This window comes from Sus scrofa, chromosome 3 (assembly GCF_000003025.6).
Source record: "Sus scrofa isolate TJ Tabasco breed Duroc chromosome 3, Sscrofa11.1, whole genome shotgun sequence".
Lineage (NCBI taxonomy): Eukaryota > Metazoa > Chordata > Mammalia > Artiodactyla > Suidae > Sus > Sus scrofa.
Window position 1 is genome coordinate 23850581 of NC_010445.4, and position 20015 is coordinate 23870595.

The 20015-nt window shown below is 55.2% G+C and overlaps 1 protein-coding gene across 3 annotated transcripts in view; it reads right to left on the bottom strand.

Moving 5' to 3' along the window:
- POLR3E (RNA polymerase III subunit E) overlaps window positions 1-20015 on the bottom strand; it is a 33653-nt gene that overhangs the window by 3602 nt on the left and 10036 nt on the right. For 2 of the 3 annotated variants that reach the window (XM_021086481.1, XM_021086482.1), the window contains exons 4-19: window positions 18366-18443; window positions 17499-17614; window positions 16958-17040; window positions 14571-14678; window positions 14184-14233; window positions 13744-13863; window positions 12106-12191; window positions 11866-11910; window positions 11685-11776; window positions 10327-10447; window positions 7362-7443; window positions 5778-5837; window positions 5532-5689; window positions 5024-5085; window positions 3908-4443; window positions 1548-1625 (exon numbers count right to left, since the gene is read on the bottom strand). In XM_021086481.1, coding sequence (XP_020942140.1) covers window positions 1548-1625; window positions 3908-4443; window positions 5024-5085; window positions 5532-5689; window positions 5778-5837; window positions 7362-7443; window positions 10327-10447; window positions 11685-11776; window positions 11866-11910; window positions 12106-12191; window positions 13744-13863; window positions 14184-14233; window positions 14571-14678; window positions 16958-17040; window positions 17499-17614; window positions 18366-18443 — 1875 coding nt within the window. Of the gene's footprint in view, window positions 1-1547; window positions 1626-3907; window positions 4444-5023; window positions 5086-5531; window positions 5690-5777; window positions 5838-7361; window positions 7444-10326; window positions 10448-11684; window positions 11777-11865; window positions 11911-12105; window positions 12192-13743; window positions 13864-14183; window positions 14234-14570; window positions 14679-16957; window positions 17041-17498; window positions 17615-18365; window positions 18444-19214; window positions 19382-20015 lie in introns of all 3 variants that reach the window. The other variant, XM_003124552.6, reaches the window with a different exon arrangement.

Sequence of the window (20015 nt, forward strand, 5' to 3'; positions counted from 1 at the left end):
TGCAAGTGAAAACAGAAAGTAGTACAAAAAAAGAAATATAATCACTACTGATATTTATTTAGTGCCTTTTGTGTATGCATGCATTTTTTTTTTCTTTCTAAAAATGGAGGAACTCTTAAAGGTATCTTGTGGTTAAAAAATGATTGCTGGAGTTTCTGTTCTGGCTCAGCAGTAATGAACCCAACTAAATATCCATGAGGACAGGGGTTCAATCCCTGGCCTCGCTCAGTGGGTTAAGGATCCAGTGTCGCCGTTAGCTGCAGTGTGGGTCACAGATGCGGCTCAGATCTGGTGTTGCCGTGGCTGTGGAAAAAGCCAGTGGCTACAGCTCCGATTTGACCCCTAGCCTGAGAACTTCCATACGCGGTGGGTGCAGCCTTAAACGACAAAAAAAAAAAAAAAAAAAAAATTGCCTAAGGAGTGGGAATCCGGTAAGGTAGGGCAGGAGACAGTTTCTCTTACAGTTTTCAGTCCTATTTACCTATCTATCTATTTTTGGCCTCGCCCTCGGCATGTGGACATTCCCCGGCCAGGGATGGAACCCACAATGCAGTTGCAACCTGCACCACAGCTGCAGCAACATCAGATTCTTAACCTGCTGTACCACAAGTGAACTTCCCAATCTTACTTATTTTTAAGAATATGCACTTACTACTTTTCTTTCCTTTTAATTATTATTTCAGGAGTAGGAAACCCAGATGCCACCTATTCTGGCCAAAGGCACCCAGACTCGTTAGAGACCTGGTCCCATCTGACTCTCCATCTATAGCAGCGCCACAGGCCCCCAGGGCACCAGAAGTCCCTGGCCCTTTGGTCTTAGCCTGCCAGTCAGTCCCCTTCTAAGAGGCCAAAGGGGACAGAGAACTCTGTGAGGGTTTTTTGCTCACTCCCTTCTCCCAGCACTTAAGGAAAAGAAGGACAGAAAACTGGAGTCTTAGCAAGTCCATCTTAATTCAGGCAAGTTCGTGATGTAAAGAAACAACTACTGGACCTCAGGTGCTACTGGTTGAAATCAGTCTGTCCACTGGATACCTGTGACCCATCTTGCCAAGGTGTGACTGGAGGCAAAACCACCAATTTCTCAAACTTGAGATCTGATCCAGCCCCAAGAGCTGAGGAGCAATCCTTCCGATTCCCAGCACCATCAGCCACCTGAGGAATGTGGTTCGTCACGGGTTCGTAGGCCTGGCCGGGTGTCTGAATCATCTAGAAAGCTCTGTAGAAACTTAAATACCTAGGACCCTATCCTGTTCGTACTGAACTGAACTGCGTTTCTGGGGTCAGTCCTGGCAAGATCAGTATTTTTTAAAAGGTGACTTTGATGCAGGGGGTCCAAACTGGCCTTTGGGAACCACTGGCTTCGGCTCAAACGACCAGCACATCCATCATGCTTCAAAGTGCATGAGACACGGAGCCAGAGTATGTATAATTGGGAGTGACTGGAAAAATCCAAGATGCACATGACTGCACTTCAGGTCACTCCAAAGGTCTAAGCCCCGAAGAAGACTCCCTGCTCCTGGGGAAGATGGCAGCAAAGGTCAGCTCACCTGGTCACTCATGTCTCCAGACTCCCAGAGGGCGAACACCTTCTGCTCATCCGGGGAAGCAGCAGTCTGTGGGGGAAACTAACCAAGGCCCAGGAGTGAGCTGCTGGTTGTCTTAACCACGTGGATCCACACCCCGGCCTACTGGCCCTAGGGCCCTCTTGGTCTGCACTGCCCAGTTCTGGGAACAGAGTTCCAGTCCCAGCTCCTGCCACTCGCTAGCTGTGGGCTATGGAGCAGCTGCAAACCTGCCTCCTCGCCCTCCGCGCTGGGGAGCCGGGGGAGGCCAGCCACCCCCTACCCGGGTGACAAGCGTGCGACATGCCCAGCCCGAGGCCCACAACGTCCTCAGGGCAGGGAGGCATCGGTGCTCCTCTTGGCTTTAAAATCCAGCGCCCCCCCCCCCCGACCCTCACCCCCAGTTGGGTATCAACCCTCAGATGTGTCCGAGAAGCACTCCGACCCCGTAACTCCTTGGGACTATCCTGAGGACCCCTTTCAGTCCCTCCTACAAGGGCCACATCGGTATGGGTCAGAGGCCCACCCAGCTCCAAGCAACCCTTGCCACTCCATGCAGTAGGGTCCGAGGTGGACCAAAGAAAGGGTGGCCCAGGTTTCTGGTCCCTGGAAAAAGGGGATGGAGGAAGGGGCGCCTGGCAGAATGGGTTCCAGTCTTGGCGCCACAACACAAGGAACAACCACGATTCCTACCAAGTAAAGTCCCAGGTGGGGCTTTAAATATACAGTCTCCTTTGCTACCAGGTCTACTCACTGTCCATGGTCACAGAGCTAATGAGGAGCAGAACCAGGAGTTCAACTCGGGTCTTTGTACATACATGTGCTCTCCCTGGGCCTCGGCTCGCTCAGGTAATAAAACGAGGCTGGACAGGTCTAAGGACTCTTCTGCCTTGGGCGTGACTGGAATCCGATCCCCACATCAGGATCACTGGGAGGGCAGTTGGTGAGAGAGCAGTAGGGAGGGCCAGGGTCTCCCGCGGAAGCCAGCCCCACCGAGAAACGGCAGCAGGAACAGGCCCACTCCATGTGCCTGTCCTCTGGCCACTCTGGCTGCCCAGGATGGCCTGGCTAACCTCAGGCACCCCTCCCTTGCCAGGCTCAGGCAGCCAAAGGCGAGTCTGCAGAGAACTGGACCTATTTGCTGGATGGACAAGGGTGGCTCCGAATAGAGCAGGGCCCCCAAACCCCAGTACCTTCTGTAGAGGCCTCACCAAGGAGGCTCCCTGCCGCAAGGGCCGGATCCCCTGGGACGGCCCGGCCAGCCTGGGACCCAGGGCCTCTTGTCCTAGTTCCTGCTCCTCACGTACACAGGGATGGACTTTGCCTCAGGTCACCCCAGGCCGCAGGTGCTTCTGACCTTGGACTGCAGACGTCCGTGCTCCCTTGTTAAGAGGCAGACACAGCCCCACCTCGCCCCACTTGTTGCCAGGTCTGGACAGAGCCTGGGAGGAGAGAATGACTGGCACAGCCTCTGCGACCGCAGCCTGGCACCCTTCGCCCTCAGCTCAGGGAGACAGTCTCCAACAGTCCCTCTGCTCCTGCATTTCCTCCCCTCTAGGGCCCCTCCCAAAGCCAGGACAAGACCACAAGAGCCTGGGGTGGGGGTGGCCCAACCTGCACCTGCAAGCCTAGCACCAGAAATGCCATCAGACAGGGAGGCCCACCCACCGCGGCCCAGCTGGGGGCTCCGGTGAGAGAGTCGGTTCATCTTAGTGAAGCAGAAGGGACTTAAGACCTAGAGCCACTATGCTGAGGTTCAAATTCCAGCTCTATCACTTCCTTTAAACAAGCTCATCTGACTTCTTTGAAACTCAGTTTCTTCCTCTGCAGCTGCAAAGAAGATCAAATGATCTTGGAAGTGAAATCGCCCTGAAAAAGGACAAAGCTTGACAGGAATGAGTGAGGTGCTGGCAGGGGAGGGGGAACCAGACCCCAGGACGGGGAGCCAGTGTGGCCAAGGCCTGCTGTGTGCCGAGCAGTAGGTTCCAGCCTTCAGACTCCCGTTCAGTCCTCACCGAAGTCCTGGGACACAAACACTAACATGTGCCCACTTCAGATGAGAGTGCAGAGCCCAGAGGCTGCCTGGCCCGAGGTCACACACGGCGACCACATGGGAGCTGAGAGTCACACCAAGGCCAACAGTCTCCCAGCACCCCCAACCCCATGCACCCTGCAAAGAGCTGTTCCCCCAAAGCCGGTAGGGCTCAGGCCACTCCAGTGACCAGACTTCTCTCCACGACCGATTTCCACCAGGAAAGGTGCTGCCTGCCCGAGACCCCTCCGGGGGGCCCGGGGACCCAGGGGCCTCGTCTGCAGCCTGTCCAGCAGGCGCGGGTGCTACTTACAGGCACCAGTATCTGCTTGCAGCCGGCGGCCAGCACCGTGTCCTGCAGCATGCGGTCCGAGATGCCGCTGAACAGCGTGTGGCCAGGGGGCAGGCTGGCCAAGTGCAGGTTGAAGAGGCGCTTGAGTTCGCTCAGTGTGAGCACAAACTGTTTCTGAAAGGTGGCCTGCACGAAGGCCCTCAGTTCCCGCGCCACGGGGGAGCCGGCAGAGCCCGGGGGCGGGTGCCCGTTGAAGCTGTCCCCGCCTGCTGCCCGACCGGCAGGCAGCCCGTTGGCCAGCCTGCTGTGGAGGCCGCCACCGCCGCCGGGAGAGGTGTCCATGGGCTCCTCGTCTTCCTCCGCCTCCCGCTCCTCCTCCTCCTCCTCCCCCTCCTCACTCATGGGCTCCTCCTTGATCCGCACGCTGGGCAGGACCATGGACGCCTGCAGCTGCTCCTTCCTCCGCTGCAGCTCCTGCTCCAGCGACGTGTGGTTCTGCTGGGCCTGTCTCCTGGCGACGTGGACCCGCTGGTCCCCAGAGACCAGCCCGGCAGGCCCTGTGGGGAGAGGCGGGGCTGCTCAGGACGGTAGGGACCGTGCAGGGAAGGGCCTGAGATGAAGGCCCATCGTCCCCCTGCCCCCCAGACATTCCCAGCCCATTGGGGGATGCCCTGCTGCCCAGAGGAAGGGGACGGGAAAATGCAGGCCAGCAGGCGCAGAAGCAGGGCATCCGCCCCGCTTTCCCCTCCCCTGTACCCGGCAGGAACGCGGCTACACCACCAATGAGAAGACAGAGAACTGGGAAAATCAGATTCCCACATTCCGAGACCCAAGGCAGGGTGGGTTACAGTTCAGTTCCTGCCACCAGCATCCCCGCCAACCCAGGAAGGTGAGATGTCTCAGGGACCTCGAACCCAGACTCGGCCCTGGACTCTAGAAGCCGCAGTCCCGAGGCCAAGGCTTTGCCAGCGGGCGAGCCTTCAGCTGAGGTCCGAGGGGAAGGGAGGAGGGCGCGGAAGGAAGGGCGGCCAGCAGGGAGCCACACCTTCTCAGCCCCTCTCCGCCCGAGCCCCAGCAAGCTTCAGGGAAGCAGACCTTCTGGGACCAGTGTCGGGGTGAGGGGCCCCCCCTCCACACCTGACTGTGCATCCGGCTTCTTTGGCATGGCTTCCTTCACAAGATTATAAACTTTCTCTAATCTGAAAGGAAGAACAAACCCTCTTAGCTTCAAACCATATCCCCGTCATCAGACTCCCGACAGAAACGTCCCCCCTTAAGCCCTGGACACCCTGGTCACGGCAGATGCCACTTGCTTGGAGTTTTGACGGTCTCAGCCAGCTGGGAACCCCAAGGCGGGGATGGGGCATGGCGGTCCCTGGCCAGCCTGCCTCAGGCCACATAAGCCGGGGCTCTTCCTCCGGAGGGCTTTCACCCACCTCCTCGACCCCGTAAAGTAGACATGCGTCAGCTCGGGTCAATAGGAGGAGCTGGGGGGCTTCTGGGATCAATCAGCAAAGTCCACCCGAGTGGAGGAGGGTGCCCACAGCCCCAAATGTGCATTCACCACCCCCGGTGCAGCCAGGCTGCCCTCCCCTCTGGTGTTCCTCTGTCTGGCTGCCCTCCGTCCTGCCCAGCAAGCGCTTACTTGGCCTGGATGCCCGTCCAGAGCATGTGCTGCCGCTGGACCACATCGGGATGCTTCTTGATGAACTCGCCGTCGTAGGGCAGTATGAACTCCCAGCCTTTGTTGATCCTCACCACAGCCATGTGCTCCAGAAAATCCTTCACGTCTTCCGCGCAGAGCTGGCGGGGAGGGGGCAAAGGTGAAGCCGCCCGCCCCGGATCCTCCCGCAGTGGGGCCGGGCCTTAGGTCAAGAAGAACGTCACTTACTTTGGTCACCGCTGCCACCTCTTTCCTTACCACCCACCGGCTCTGTGTGAACTTCCACATCTGAGGGAGAAAAAGAAGCTTGTTTCCAGGAGGCAGGGATGAATGCTCCTAAGAGTGTCCCCCCAAACCCTTGTCCCTGTCCTGGGATCCTGGGATGTGGGCAGACTGGCAGCTCCCAGCCTGGGCCTGGGCATCGGGCAGAATGGGTCTGGGTCCCGGCTGTGTAGCTGGGGGCAGTCATGTCCACTCCGAGCCTTCATCCCCTCCGCTGTAAAGGACCTCTAGGGCCACCTCCTCCAGGATGGCAGCTGCAGGCATCCACCCCATCCCACAAAAGCTCCCCAAGGTGGGGAATGCCTTGCCCATAGGTCACAACAACTCAGATGTGACTGGACTTCCTCCCAGACCCCCAGATGTGACAGCCATCTGCACAAGCAGAGAAGGGCTGATAAGCAGCTAAAGCTGAGCGACACATGATGTGTGTGGTGAGTGAGCCTGGGAATCGGCTGATTCTGCCGCACCCTGACCCCCCGAGACGAAAATAAACTGCACAGGCACCTAGACACTGAGTGCCCAGAAGGAGCTGGGCCATCCAGTGAAGAAAAGAGAGAACACAGACGCTCTTGTAAATAGCTTGAGAGCCTGGCGTGACTGGGCCGCGTGAGCTCACCAAGGTCACCACGGATAGACAGCTCCAAGGAGAGAGACTGCAGCCAACCCAAAGCGCACCGCCAAGGTCAAGGGCGGCAGTGCAGGTCCTAGCAGCTCCGGGTTCAAGCCGTTGGGAGGGATTCCTCAGCTGGGACTGAAGCTCTGGATAAGGGCTGGGGGGGGCAGGAAGGGGACGACGGGGCGGAGTTGCAAAAGCCCACAGCAACAGTGCAGGAAGACGCACGTGGAAAGCAGTCACGCCTGGACTGTAGTGAACTGGGGAGCATCAGCCCCATTCAAAGTGGGTACCGTTTGGGGGTGTGGGTCCAGTGGTACCAGGCTGTCCAATTATTCGTGACAAGACGGAAATCTGATTTGAATCATGGTTGTGATTTGTAAAAATCAACAACTAAGTCAACGTTTCACCTTTTTTTTTTTTTTTTTTTTTTTTGCTTTTTAGGGCCCTAATCATGGCATACAGTTCCTGGGCTAGGCGTTGAATCGGAGCTGCAGCTGCCAGCCACAGCCACAGTCACAGCCCCGCAGGATCCGAGCCCCATCTACGACCTACACCACAGCTCACGGCAACGCTGGATCCTCCACCCACTGAGCAAGGGCAGGGACCGAACCCGCAACCTCATGGTTCCAAGTCAACATCTTAAAAGAACCATTCAGGTCAAAGGTCTCCTTGGCCGGAAACCATGTATTGGCCTCCAGTTTGTAACCGCCAGGCCGTCGGAACTCAAAGGTTCTTATGAAGCCGGAGGCTCCAGGATCCAAGAGGAAGGAAGAGAAAGGCACAGAGTCCAGGGCCCTCCACCCACATACCTGCCCTTTGCCCAATGCCTGGGCCAAGGGTCCTGGACACTCTGCACTGCCCATCCTCCTTCCCCAACCCCCCCACCGGGCAGGCCAGGGAGCCGGGACACTTACAACAAAGTCTCGGCCCCTGCAGAGGACCTCGGCAGGCACGCCGCTGTGCGGGCTGGAAGAGTCTTTCGGGTACAGGATGTCACTGCCAATGAGACGGGGGGCAGGTCAGTCCCTGTCCTGAGCCCCTCTGCCTCCCACTCCCTCAGACTTCAAGTGGAAGCCCAGGCCTCTTTCCACCATGGGCTAGTGCAGGCCTGGACCCCAAGAGCTCCCTTCAGACCCTCCCCTTTCCCCTGGGAGACTGGCTCCACTGACCTCTAGGTAGGAAAGCAGCACCCTCCCCATCCAGAGACTCCAAGAGTTCGTCCTCCTACCCCTTCTCAACCCCCACTCACACACTGGCCCAGCGCCACTGCACGGTCAGAGGGAACAGGGGCTCAGAGACAGACAAGGTGAGCCCAGGACTCTGGAAGATGGTGAGTCCCACACATAAGGTGGGTGTGGCGCCAAGAGTTGCTGGCAATGAAGCAACTCAATGGCTGAAAGGGAAGGGTGGGCAGTGTGAGCTGAAGCAGGCGGGGTCACAGGCTGGCGTGGATAGGCCCCGAGCATGGCAGAGGTTGGAGCCTCAGAGAGAATGGAGACGACACTCAAGGCTCAGGGACCTTTGGGGGCAAATGAGTAGGCGCCGAGGCTGAAAAGCATCTCCACCGCATAAGCCTGACCCCAAGTCCAGGTGCAGTCCCTGTTGCCCAGGAACACACGCCCCCCACCCCAGCCATCCACACCCAGGGCGCCTGTGGCCCGACTCCTCAATCTCACTGGCAACCAATTACTACTCTTCCTTCAAGGCCAAGCTCCGTGTCCGCCTCACCCACCCGCCCTTCCTGTATAAGCTCTGTGGGACAGGGCCCTGGCCGGAGCTGACTGCCACTGCCACACGGAGAGGAAACGCCCATTAGGTAGGTAGTGAGTGAATGTGGTCCATACACTGCAAAGGTGCCTGCCCCCCGATTTCCTGAGGACAGGGACAGTGTGTGAAGGAAAGCACAGAGCAGGCTGCAGAACGAGCAGTCCAGACACATGTACTCAGCAAGTGTGAGCATCGTGCATCACTTTCTCACAGGGACACAGAGGGACAGGATGGACCACTACCCATGGGCAATGAGTTGACCCCCAGCTCTGTGGCTGCCTGGCTCCCGGACATCAGGCACATCTCTGTGCCTCCTCTGGGCCAGGGCCCTAGGGGGCCTAATGGGATGGCCCCTCCTGGCTTTCATCCACCCGAAGCATAAATACACATGGGTGGTCCCATTTAACCAGTGACATGCCATCATAAAAGTCTCCTCTAAGTGATCACTTGTGTCCCACAGAACCACAGCTGCAGGAGTGAGCGTCGTTTCCCAGGAAAGGGTGTCACCGTGTGGCAGTAACGTGAATACACTTTCCAGTTTACTTGGCCAACCAACTGTGAAATGATGGACTTTTTGTAGTGAATGACTTTTTTGGGGGGGGGCGCACCCGTGGCATGTGGATCGAACCCTCACCACAGCAGCCACACCACCGCCAGATCTTTAACCCTCTGAGCCACCGGGGGAACTCCAAGACTAAAGTACTTTTTAAAAAATTTCTAGCAATTTACACTTTTGACAGACTGTTCACTTTACATCACACTTTCTAACAAATGAGTATTCACGTATTTTATATCATACCATTTAGAATTAATCTAACTCAAGTGTGCATATGATGTAGCCACACTGTATTTACCAAGGGCTAACCACGCACCAGGCGTCATACTGCGAATCAGGGATCAAGGCAGAGTCAAAACAAATAGTTCCTGCCCCCTAGAAACTGACCGTCCAGGGAAGAGGCAGGGAGTCTAGAGGAAGAATCACAGAAGGGAAACCCTAACCCTAGGAACAGCAAGCACAAAATCAAGACCGGCAGGACACAGACAAGGAATTCACACTTAGGCATATCATCCTGAGCCATGACAGCCCAAACAAGAGAACAATCTTAAATGCAGTCAGAGGGAAACAAAGGAACATGAATTAGACCGTGGCACACATATCAGACAGACAACGGAAACAATGGAAGTCAAATCATCAACCCGGAATTCTATACTCGGCAAAAATCATGCTGCAAGAACAAAGGTGACATGGCCATTTCCAGATAAAGAAAAACCAAAGGAATTCTTCACCTGCAGACCCTCACTGAAGGAACTATCGCAACATTTCTTAGCAGAAGGAAATGATCACAGATAGGAATACAGACACACGGAAAGGAATGATGAGCAAAATAAAAAGGCAAATATGTGAGTAGATCTAAAAGATTACTGACTGGATAATACAATGCCGTGTGTGGAGTTTAAAACAGAGAATTGAGGAGTTCCCATCGTGGCGCAGTGGTTAACGAATCCGACTAGGAACCATGAGGTTGCGGGTTCGATCCCTGCCCTTGCTCAGTGGGTTAACGATCCGGCGTTGCTGTGCACTGTGGTGTAGGTTGCAGATGCGGCTCGGATCCCGCGTTGCTGTGGCTCTGGCGTAGGCTGGTGGCTGCAGCTCTGATTCAACCCCTAGCCTGGGAACCTCCATATGCCGCGGGAGCGGCCCAAGAAACAGCAAAAAAACAAAAAAATAAAAAAATAAATTAAATAAAATAAAACAGAGAATTGAAATATACAAATACACTGGCACATGAATTGTGAGGAAGATAAATATAAAATATTCGAAGGTCGCTGAAGTGTCATGGATGAGGGTAAAAAGCGGCAACTGACATTGAACCGTGATAATCACGCGTGTATGACGACATTTGTAGGGTAATCACCAAGAGTCAAGAAAGGACAGCTTCCAAATTAGTGAGGAAAATGGAGTCACAAGAAAAGAAGGTAAGAATGAATATAAAATATAACACAGGCAGGACCAACAGAAAGCACTAAGGTAGATTTCAACCCAAAACGTCAGTACTTATATTACATTTAAATGGATTAGGTGCTTCCTTTAAGGGACTAAAATGAATTTACCTCTTTACCACCCAGTTTCCTTGGACTAACATCGCCACCTTCTGGATGCCACGCAGAACAGCCACAGAGTCGACGGAAGGGCCCAGGAGGCTCATCAAGTTGGCAAAAGGCATGACCTTCACTGAGGAGGACATGGGGGGACATCAGACAATTCAGGTGGGGCCTGGGCCTTCCCTCCCTGCCACCTTGTCTATACAGCTGCAGGTTCACAGAACAACCCCAGCATGTGGGCAGTAAGATGACACTGGTAACAGTGCCTGCTGACATCCATGCAGCTTACTCTGGGCTGGCGCCCACCTCTCACAGAACCCTGGAGAAAACCCCCACAGGGAAGACTGAAGGGTGCCCACAAGGAAAACTCTTTTCTTTTTTTAGGGCCACACCCTTGGCATATGAAGGGTTCCCAGACTAGGGGTTGAACTGGAGCTGCAGCTGCCAGCCTGCACAACAGCCGCAGCAACACAGGATCCAAGCTGCGTCTGCGACCTACACCACAGCTCACGGCAAGGCCAGATCCTTAATCCACTGAGTGAAGCCAGGGATCAAACTCGCAACCTCATGGTTCCTAGTCAGATTCGGTTCCACTGCGCCACGATGGGAACTCCTCACAAGGAAGACCCGGAAGGTTTCAAAACTCACCCATGACCAATTGGCTAGTAAGCAGCTGAGCCAGGATTTGAACCCAGGCCATCTGAGTCCAGTGTTCATGCACTTAATCACTGCCCTGTTCTCCCCCAGCCCTAGTGAGCAGGGGAGACCCCAGGTCTCCTGCAGCAAGGCCAGCGGCCTGCCCCCCGGGTCCCCTTCTCCACCCAGGCCCCAGAGCCCCTCGTGCCAGCAGCTCAGAAGAGCCCAGGGCCTGGGACTCAGCTCTCAGGTTCACGGCTCATCCACTCTAAAGGTTCTGACACTCCAAGTCCCCACTACGCAGAGGAGGGTGCCACAAAACAGTGCAAGTGAACGTGCTTCACTGTGAAAATGAACGTGGCCTGTGCTCACAGGTGAGGCTCTGTGTGGGCCTTTCAGAAGCCTCACCTCTGCTCCTACTTACAGATAACAGTCAGGAAGCTCAATGACCTGCCCAGGCTCACACAGCAGGAAGCAGCAAGGGTGGCAGGGACCCGGAGCCCATCTGAGGCAGCCTGCCACCCGCCCTAGTGGCCACACCCACGGCATATGGATATTCCCAGGCTAGGGGTCTAATCGGAGCTCCATCCTTGTCTGGGGCTTCCAGACAAGGACAGAGCTGTAAAGCTGGGCGCCTGGTCCCACCCTCTTGTTCTTAAGATGGCCCCTACTCCGTTTCCCCAGGAGGTGGCATGGTTGTGGTTGCCTGGAGGGCAAAGCTGCCCACCCACCGTTCTTCATCAGGATCTTGATCTGATCGGCCAGGGGCAGGGTGCGCAGCTGGGCCATGGACAGGACGTTGCTGGGGGCCACAGGTTTGTCTCTGGTGAAAACAAAGGTGAAGGGTTACAAGGCCAGAGGTGTGGGGCGGCGGTGGGGAGGAGGGGAGGCACCCAGCCCGACTCTACTCACTTCTCCTCCTCCTGGCTGGGAGGCATCAGCATCATGAGGTACTCACTGTGGGGGGAGAAGTGGGGTCAGCAGCTCCCAGGACTCTGTCCTTGCCCCACCCCAGCCCCCGACCAGGCGGTATCCAGACCCCAAATCCCACACCCACTCCTGGCCCTCTCCAGAGGACAGCCGCTCCACGTCCCTCCCCCAAGCGACAGGAGGGGCCACAGGACTTTACCACCCTGGCCAGGCCAATCCCACCTGGGCGACTTGACGAGCTCGGTGTTCTCCACGCCGCTGGAGCCCTGGCATAGCAGGTACTGGCGCTCGTGCTCAGAGCGGCTGTCCTGAAGGGGGAGGAACACTTAGTGAAGGGACCCTCAGCTAACACTCTAGGCCTCCCTCCACCAACCACAGTCCTCAGTCCTGCATCACCAGCCACCCGATGACCTGCTCTGAGGCCCCACAGGGTCATGTCTACCTCCTGTGCGCAGCATTCAAGGCCTCTGCGACGAGGCCTCAACCAACCACCTCCCTGCCTTGACGACCCCAGCACCGTGCCTCGGTGCCCTGTCTGATTCGGGAACACTGACAGCAGTGATAAAAATAGGAGTTCCCAGAGTTTTCTTGTGGAGCAGTAGGTTAAGGATCCAGCGTTGTCACTGCAACGGCTCTGGTCACCTCTGTGGCACCAGTGTGATCCCTGGCCCAAGAACTTCCACATACCATGGGTATAGCCACAAAAGAAAAAAAAAAAGAAAAAGAAAGAAAAAAGAAAAAACAAACAAAAAGGAGCTCCCTGGTAGCACAGTGGGCTAAGGATCTGGCATTGTCACTGCTGTGGTGTGGGTTCAATCCCTGGCCTGGGAACTTATAAGTAGCACAAGGGTAGGCAAAAATAAAAGGGTGGCCAAAGAAAAAAATAAAAAGATAAAAATAGGAATTCCTGCTTTGGTACAACAGGATCAGTGGCATCTTGGGAGCACTGGGACGCAGGTTCAAACCCTGGTTCCAGCACAGTGGGTCTAGGATCCAGCACTGCCCCAACTGCGGCTTAGGTTGCATTTGCAGCTTGGATCTGATGCCTGGCCCGAGAACTCCATACGCCTTGTGGCAGCCAAACTCGCCCCCCCACCACACACACACACAAACCTGATGAAAATAATAGCTAACATGCACTGAGCACCTACTATGTGCCAGTCTGCTCTAAGGGCTGTATACCTAGACCAACTCATCTCAGCCCCCAAATAACTACGAGGTTAGGTATTATTATTCTTCTTCCCATTGTACAGATAAGGAAATGGAGGCTCAGAGAGATTAAGTAACTTGCCTAAGGTCACACACTAGGAAACAGCAGAGCTTCTGCAAGTCTGACCCAAAGTCTAAGGCTCTGTCAACATAAATCTGTCTGGAAGTTTCCAGAGAAATCAGGAGCTGCTCTCTCCCAGTCGTTATAGCTAATATTCAGTTGCTTCCCTGACTCAATACACAATTCCGAGGACTGGGTTCTAAGTCAAAAATAGTAAAAATCACCCTTGGCAGGTATGCAGTGAACTTGGCCATGGAACAGATGGCCAATTCTCCATGGAGCGCCCAGTGAAGCATCTAGCTTTCATTCAGGAACCATGATGCAAAAAGGTACATAACCAAACACCAGGCCCACTCTGAGCCTAGCAAGATGCTCACCCTCAGGAGAGCCCAGGTGGCCACAACCCCCACCAGTGACACAGCAGGCGCAACTCGCTCAGAGCACACACCAGGTAGAAAGGCAAGAACGGAGGACAAACTGTCCACAGACGTAACCCCTCTCCCCGTGGCATTACCAAGTGGCTACAGCTGAGTCTCGAATAAGTTAGAGTCAGTCAGGCCACAGGGCACACTGCCTGGGCACCAGCTCACCCTCAGGCCGCAGTAGTGCAGGTGCACCCAGGGCTCCTCGGCATGCTTCTTCTGCAGGAACTCATAGGATTGCACGCGCCGCTGGCGGGCCTGCTCCGACTCCGGCCGGGAGAATCGCACCTGGGAAAGGGGGGCAGGGTCACAACCTGAGGCCTGGGACACTTCCTGGGTTGCCGCCTTAGCACCCACCAGGAGGCCAGGGAACCCTCCGTCTGGAAAACTTCCCACTCCCCCCAGCTCAGTCTGGGCAGAGGTTAGACTGTCCCCCCCAGGCAGTCCGGCAGGAAGGCACAAAGAGACGGGGCCTGTTTCTGCCGGCTTCACCCCCAGAGCCCAGCTCTGCGCTGACCCTCCCAACCCTGGCTGCCTCCAGGCGGCTGAACTACCAAGCCGGCCCTGCTGCCCCCGAGGCTGAGCTCTCTCTTGCGGCCTGAGCTCACCGTGATCTGCTTCACATCTTCTTCTGCCTCGTCCTGTGAAGAGTCTCCTGCTGCAAAGGGAAAAGCCGTGTTTGCAGCCTCTGGTGGTGGCTCTCCACTCCACCCACCAGGCAGGCCTCAGACCACAGTGTCCATGAATCCTCCTGCTAGACAGAGCATTAACCACTGCTTAAGTCGGTGGTTCTAAATTAGGGGTGACTCTGCCCCACCCCCCCACCCCAGCCCAGAGATATTTGGGAATTCAGAGACATTTCTCACTGTCAAAATCATGGGAGTGGGGGCCACTCACAGCCAGTGGGTAGAGGATGCTGTAACCCACCCCTTTAATACTTTTTCCCATGAGCAGCCCATCCAGACACACGGCAGGGCTGGGGGTCTAGAGCTCACCCTCATTAGCGGCCTCCCTCTCACGGTGCTTGGCGTCAGCCTTATCCAGGTAGGAGAAGCTGGGCCGCAGCTGCAGGATGCCATGTAAAGGTGTCAGGTGGAGCTCACCTGGCAGAGGAAGAAGGGCTTGGACCTGACTCTGGGAGCTGAGGCTGACCCACCCAGCTTGGCTCAAGGGAGTTACCAAGGGCCCCAGATTCCCTTAAAGGCCTCGGCCCACTACCAAGCCACCTCCCACCTCTGCTCTAGTCCCAAGTCTTAGGCTGATGGCCATTCCCAACCTGATGAGGCCCCTTTAGGCACAGCAAGCACACAAACTGGATGGAGACATGAACCCAGACCTCTGCTCAAAGCCACTTCCTTAAGGCTTGCCTACAAGCCCTCCTCTGCCAGCACTCAAGGGCCCTCCGACCCTGGTCCCCACTCCTCTCCCCACAACTGCTTATTGCAGCCATACTGGGTGACTTGTCCACACCAAACACGCCCTGCTCTTTCCCCCAGTCAGGCCTCTGCCAGACCACCCTCTCTGCCTCCCTAACCGCCCCCACACATCCTCACCCTCCCACCTCTTCCTGTCAAAATTCTGCCCATCCTGGGAGTTCCCATCGTGGCTCAGTGGTTAAAGAATCTGACTAGGAACCATGAGGTTGCGGGTTTGATCCCTGGCCTCGCTCAGTGGGTTAAGGATCTGGCCTTGCCGTGAGCTGTGGTGTAGGTCACAGACTAGCAGCTCGGATCCCGTGTTGCTGTGGCTCTGGTGTAGGCTGGCAGCTGCAGCTCCGATGAGACCCCTAGCCTGGGAACATCCATATGCCGTAGGAGTAGCCCTAGAAAAGGCAAAAAGACCAAAAAAAAAAAAAAAAATTCCACCCATCCTATTAAGAAACTGGCTAGTGAGAATGGGGCTGGAGAAGAGGTCTGGCGGAGCCAGGTGGAGGAGTGTCTACACCATGGCCTTTTCTTGTGAATCAAACCTGTGCACTGGGAGCCAGTGCAAAGATAACAGATTTCAATCGAGTCAATGTAAGCTTAAAAGAGAAGAAATCAGACAGAAGCTACAGCTCTGGGGAAGCTCTCTGGGCCTCCAGAGGGAGCAGAACTATATCCTTGAGACATGGGTTCGAAATAGAAGAGTGTAGGAGTTCCCGTCATGGCTCAGTGGTTAAGGAATCCGACTAGGAACCATGAGGTTTGATCCCTGGCCTCGATCAGTTGGTTAAGGATCTGGCATTGCCATGAGCTGTGATGTAGGTCACAGATGCGGCTCAGATCTGGTGTGGCTGTGGCTGTGGTGTAGGCCGGCAGCCGTAGCTCCAATGAGACCCCTAGCCTGGAAACCTCCATATGTGGCAGGTGCAGCCCTAGAAAAAGACCAAAAAAAAAAAAAGAAGAGTGTAGTTATTTGACATTACTTTTATCCTATCCTGGTTTATTTCCTTAGTGTTTTATCTTTTTTATTTTATTTATTTATTTATTTATTTTTCTTTCTGTCCTTTTTAGAACTGCACCCGAGGCATATGGAGGTTCCCAGGCTAGGGGTCTACTGAGATCTAATTCACACACCATACAATTCACCCATTTCAAGCATACAATTCAATGTATTTTAATGCATTCGTAGAGCTGTTCGACCAGCATCGCAATCAGCTTTAGAATATTTCCACCACCCCAAAGAGAAACCCTGCACCCATCAGCAGTCATGGCCCATTCCCCTTTCCTCCCAGCTCCGAGGAACCACGAATCTACTAACGCAATGGGTTTGCCTATTCTGGACATTTCCCGCGCATGGAATCATGTGACAGGTGGTCCTTTGTGCCTGGCTTCCTTCATTTAGCTTCAATTCCAAGGCTCACCCAGGATGGAGTGTATCAGTACTTCTCCCCTTATGACAGCTAAAGAATATTCTAATCCACGGCTATGCCATGTTTGGGTACCCATGCAGCAGCCCAATGGACCTCTGGAGCGCTTCCACTTTTCTCTACCATGAAAAATGCCGCTACCGACAGGTTTTTATGTGGAGATATGCATTCACCTCTCTTAAGGGGATGCTGTCGAGGAAGGGAATTGCTGGGTCCTGAGTACCTTGTAATGAAGATAACATTCTACCCCTGTCCCCAGAGTTACACTGTGTGTGTCCGTGTCCCAGGAGGACGATGACCCTGGAGCCCCATCTCATCAGGTCCGGCAGTGTCTAGCCAGAAGTCCCTAGAGGGGGCCAAATCTGTTATTTCCACCACCAGTCTGGCCTCTGTGGGTATCTAGCATACAGGGGAGGAGGGGACTGGACGCCAGGCTAGGGTGTCTCCCCCCTGTCCCAGCTCCCATCCTGCTTCCTTCCCACCCCATCAGCCCTCACGAGCCACAGCAGCCCAGACGCCCAGCGCGGGTACCTTGCCTGTAGAGCGCAGCAGCGTAACGGGAGGTGTTGCTGGTGGTCTGCGAAGAGCAGAACGTCTGCTTGTCCATCAGCTTCCTGGAAGCACAGGGAGAACAGACGTCAAGGGGCAGGAAGCTCCAGGCCCCGGCCTGGCAGGCACAACGCCCTCTATCCCAGACACCTGAAATCCAGCCGCCAGAGACCAAGGCCACAGGACAGGCCACGTGGGCTACAGGGGGGAGCTGGGGATGAGGAGCCTGTACTTGCGGCCCAAGAGATAAGCACTGGGTGGGAGGGAGCTCCCTCTCCCCCATCAAGGGGCCAGCTTTCCTCTGCCTGGAAGAACTTGTCAGAGGAGTCGCCTTAGGAATGAAGACGCTGCCCACAGGGACAGGCCTGCACCAGGCCCAGCGTGCAAAGGCCATGCTTGCAAAGGCGGGACGCTGGCAGGGAGCCCAGCCATGGGGCCAGGGCCCAGACATCTCGTGAGGGCCTCGAAAGGCTCCTATTTGAAGAAAGTGACACTCAGAGGCCTCGACGCCCAGGGAACTCACGAGGAGTAGGTGCTCGTCTCGTCAGCACAGGCGCCATCCACGTTCAGCGCGATCTGCTCCCCTTTGCTGCGGCAGTAGTTGGGATTCAGCGTGTCGATGGCCATCTCGAGCTCTACCTGGAGGCCCCAAGCACCCGTGACCCGCTGTGAGGACCCCGAGACACAGCCCCCAGGGGATCCCCCGACCCCACCATGACCACCTCCTAACCCCAGCCCCTGCCCAGAAACAGGACGGACCTCATCCCTCCCCGAGGGCCCCAGGCATCTGTCCACACAAAGCCCACAAACCCAAATTCCAACAGAAGGGCCAGAGTGCTTTTCTGCGGGAGGAGGGCTCATGTAGTTTTCTTTGTCCCCCTGATTCCACGCCCCAAAATCTAAAAATCTAAATTAGGTGCCAACATTTAAAAATCAAGAGCTTTCCCCATAAAAATGCGTATTTCCAACTTCTCTTGAAATGTCAGCAGAATTGGCAATACTGGAAGAGCTTTTTTTACACGGCAACGGGGCCTAACGCTGCAGCTGCACACGGACAGGTGCAGCTGTTCTCCTGGTCCCTGTCGCCCCAGCCCTGCGAGGCAGGAGACTCCTCCTGTGGGGACCTCTTCACACGGTCCCCGCCCTGTCTGTGCGCAGGAGTCCGCCCCATCCTGTCCTCCAGGTGAGCTGAGCCCCACTCCTCCCTGGCCTCTCTGGAGCTGCTCACCCCCTTTCTGAACTCGTTCCATCGGCATCTTTCAAGGCCCTGCAAGCTGCAGGTTTTCTTCCTAACTCGCCAGTCTCCCCTCTGGGCTTCCAGCCCCCCAAAAGGCCTGTCTCTGGTTTCTTCTCCCCTCCCCCCATCTCCATCCAAAGAGGGCAGCCCCACCTTCTGCTGCTTGGGCTTGATCTTGGCTGAGAGGTGCGGAATGTCATCGTAGGTCATCGAGGCTGGACGCACAGGGTACTAGGGACGGGAAAGGAGCCATCAGCCCACCCTACCCAGCCCCAACCAGAGCTAGGGGGCACTAGCCAAGAGTCAATAGTCACCCTCCACCCCAATCAGAGCCCGCACCCCGCCCACCTGCATCCCTGCATCCCATTCTCACTGGCTCCACCTAGCCTCCTGCCAAAGAGCAATTTCCAGATGTCTCCAGGGGACAGGCCTAAGCATCAAGAACCCAAACAGGCCCCAGCACACATGGCCCAGGGGCCCTAGGAAACTATAGCCCTGCCGCGGCAGTGAACAGTAAGAGTCTGAAGTCGAACTGCTAGTTTACAGGTCATCTAGGTCGAGAAGGACAAGTGAAACGAGGCCGCAGGAAGCAAAGAAGGAAAATAAAAACAGGCAAATGCTGCTCACTGCTGAAGCCCAAGGATGCATCTGTGGACAAAGAAATGTCACCTGCCACACAGAACAACCTTCAGGCCCCGCAGTCAGGCCCCCTAAGGGGATTCAGGATGGAGAAAACAGGGTACAGGGCCTAGATGGCTAAGGTGCACAGCAAAGGAGAGATTTCAATGAGCCAGGTTTCCTATACACAGAAAAGTGCTAACCTCTTTAACTTGCGGTATCTGGTTTTTCTTTAACTAACAGTGATCTTTTAATATTCTGACTATTTGGTAGGTTGTTATTCTTTGTGGGGTTTTTTGTTTGTTTTTGGTTTTCGTCTTTTTTTTTTTTTTTTTTTTTTTTTTTTGGTGTAAAAACGCCTACGTGTCCTGGCTCCTTCCTTACCTCGGAGCTCTCTGAGAGGCTGTCTCCCGGGCTTAAGTCCTCAGGATGTCCCCTAACACAACATAATCCTCAACTTTGAGGCTGCGCATTTCTTTCAGTCGACAGATACATGGGAATCACTATTCTCTCTCCTTTTGCTGCTGTGTGGACTCTTCCATAATAAAAAGCTGCAGTCAGAGAAAGGAGCTGGTCTGCCACTGACCTGCTCAGAGGGCCCCCTCTGGGCCCCAGCGTCATCAGAAGTGAAATTATTTTCTGTTACACCTGAGTTCTGAAATCCCTTCTTTGCTCTAAACACACCGGGGACATCCTTCCTCGCAGATGCACTTTTCTTCTTTTCCCCGCACTGTACGGATGCTACTGAGTGGATGGATAAGTCGTGGTTGGGACCCACTCTCAAAAAGCTGTGGCCATTTCCGCCCCCCCAAAAAAAAAGAAAAGAAAAGAAAAGCAGGCTGTGGCCATCACAGTGGGAACCATGACAGCTTCCAGAGGCAGCCTGGTGGAGGCATGGTGGCGGATGAAGTAAACCCTCCTTTGGGGACATTTGTTATCAGCTGCTTTCTCACCCAAGGAAATGGCTGTTTCCTAAAAGCTCACTTAAATAGCAATACAGGAGTTCCCATTATGGCTCAGTGGTTAGGGAATCCGACTAGGAACCATAAGGTTGTGGGTTCAATCCCTGGCCTCGCTCAGGGGGTTAAGGATCCGGTGTTGCCATGAGCTGTGGTGTAGGTCGCAGACGCGGCTTGGATCCCCCATTGTTGTGGCTCTGGTGTAAGCCAGCAGCTATAGCTCTGA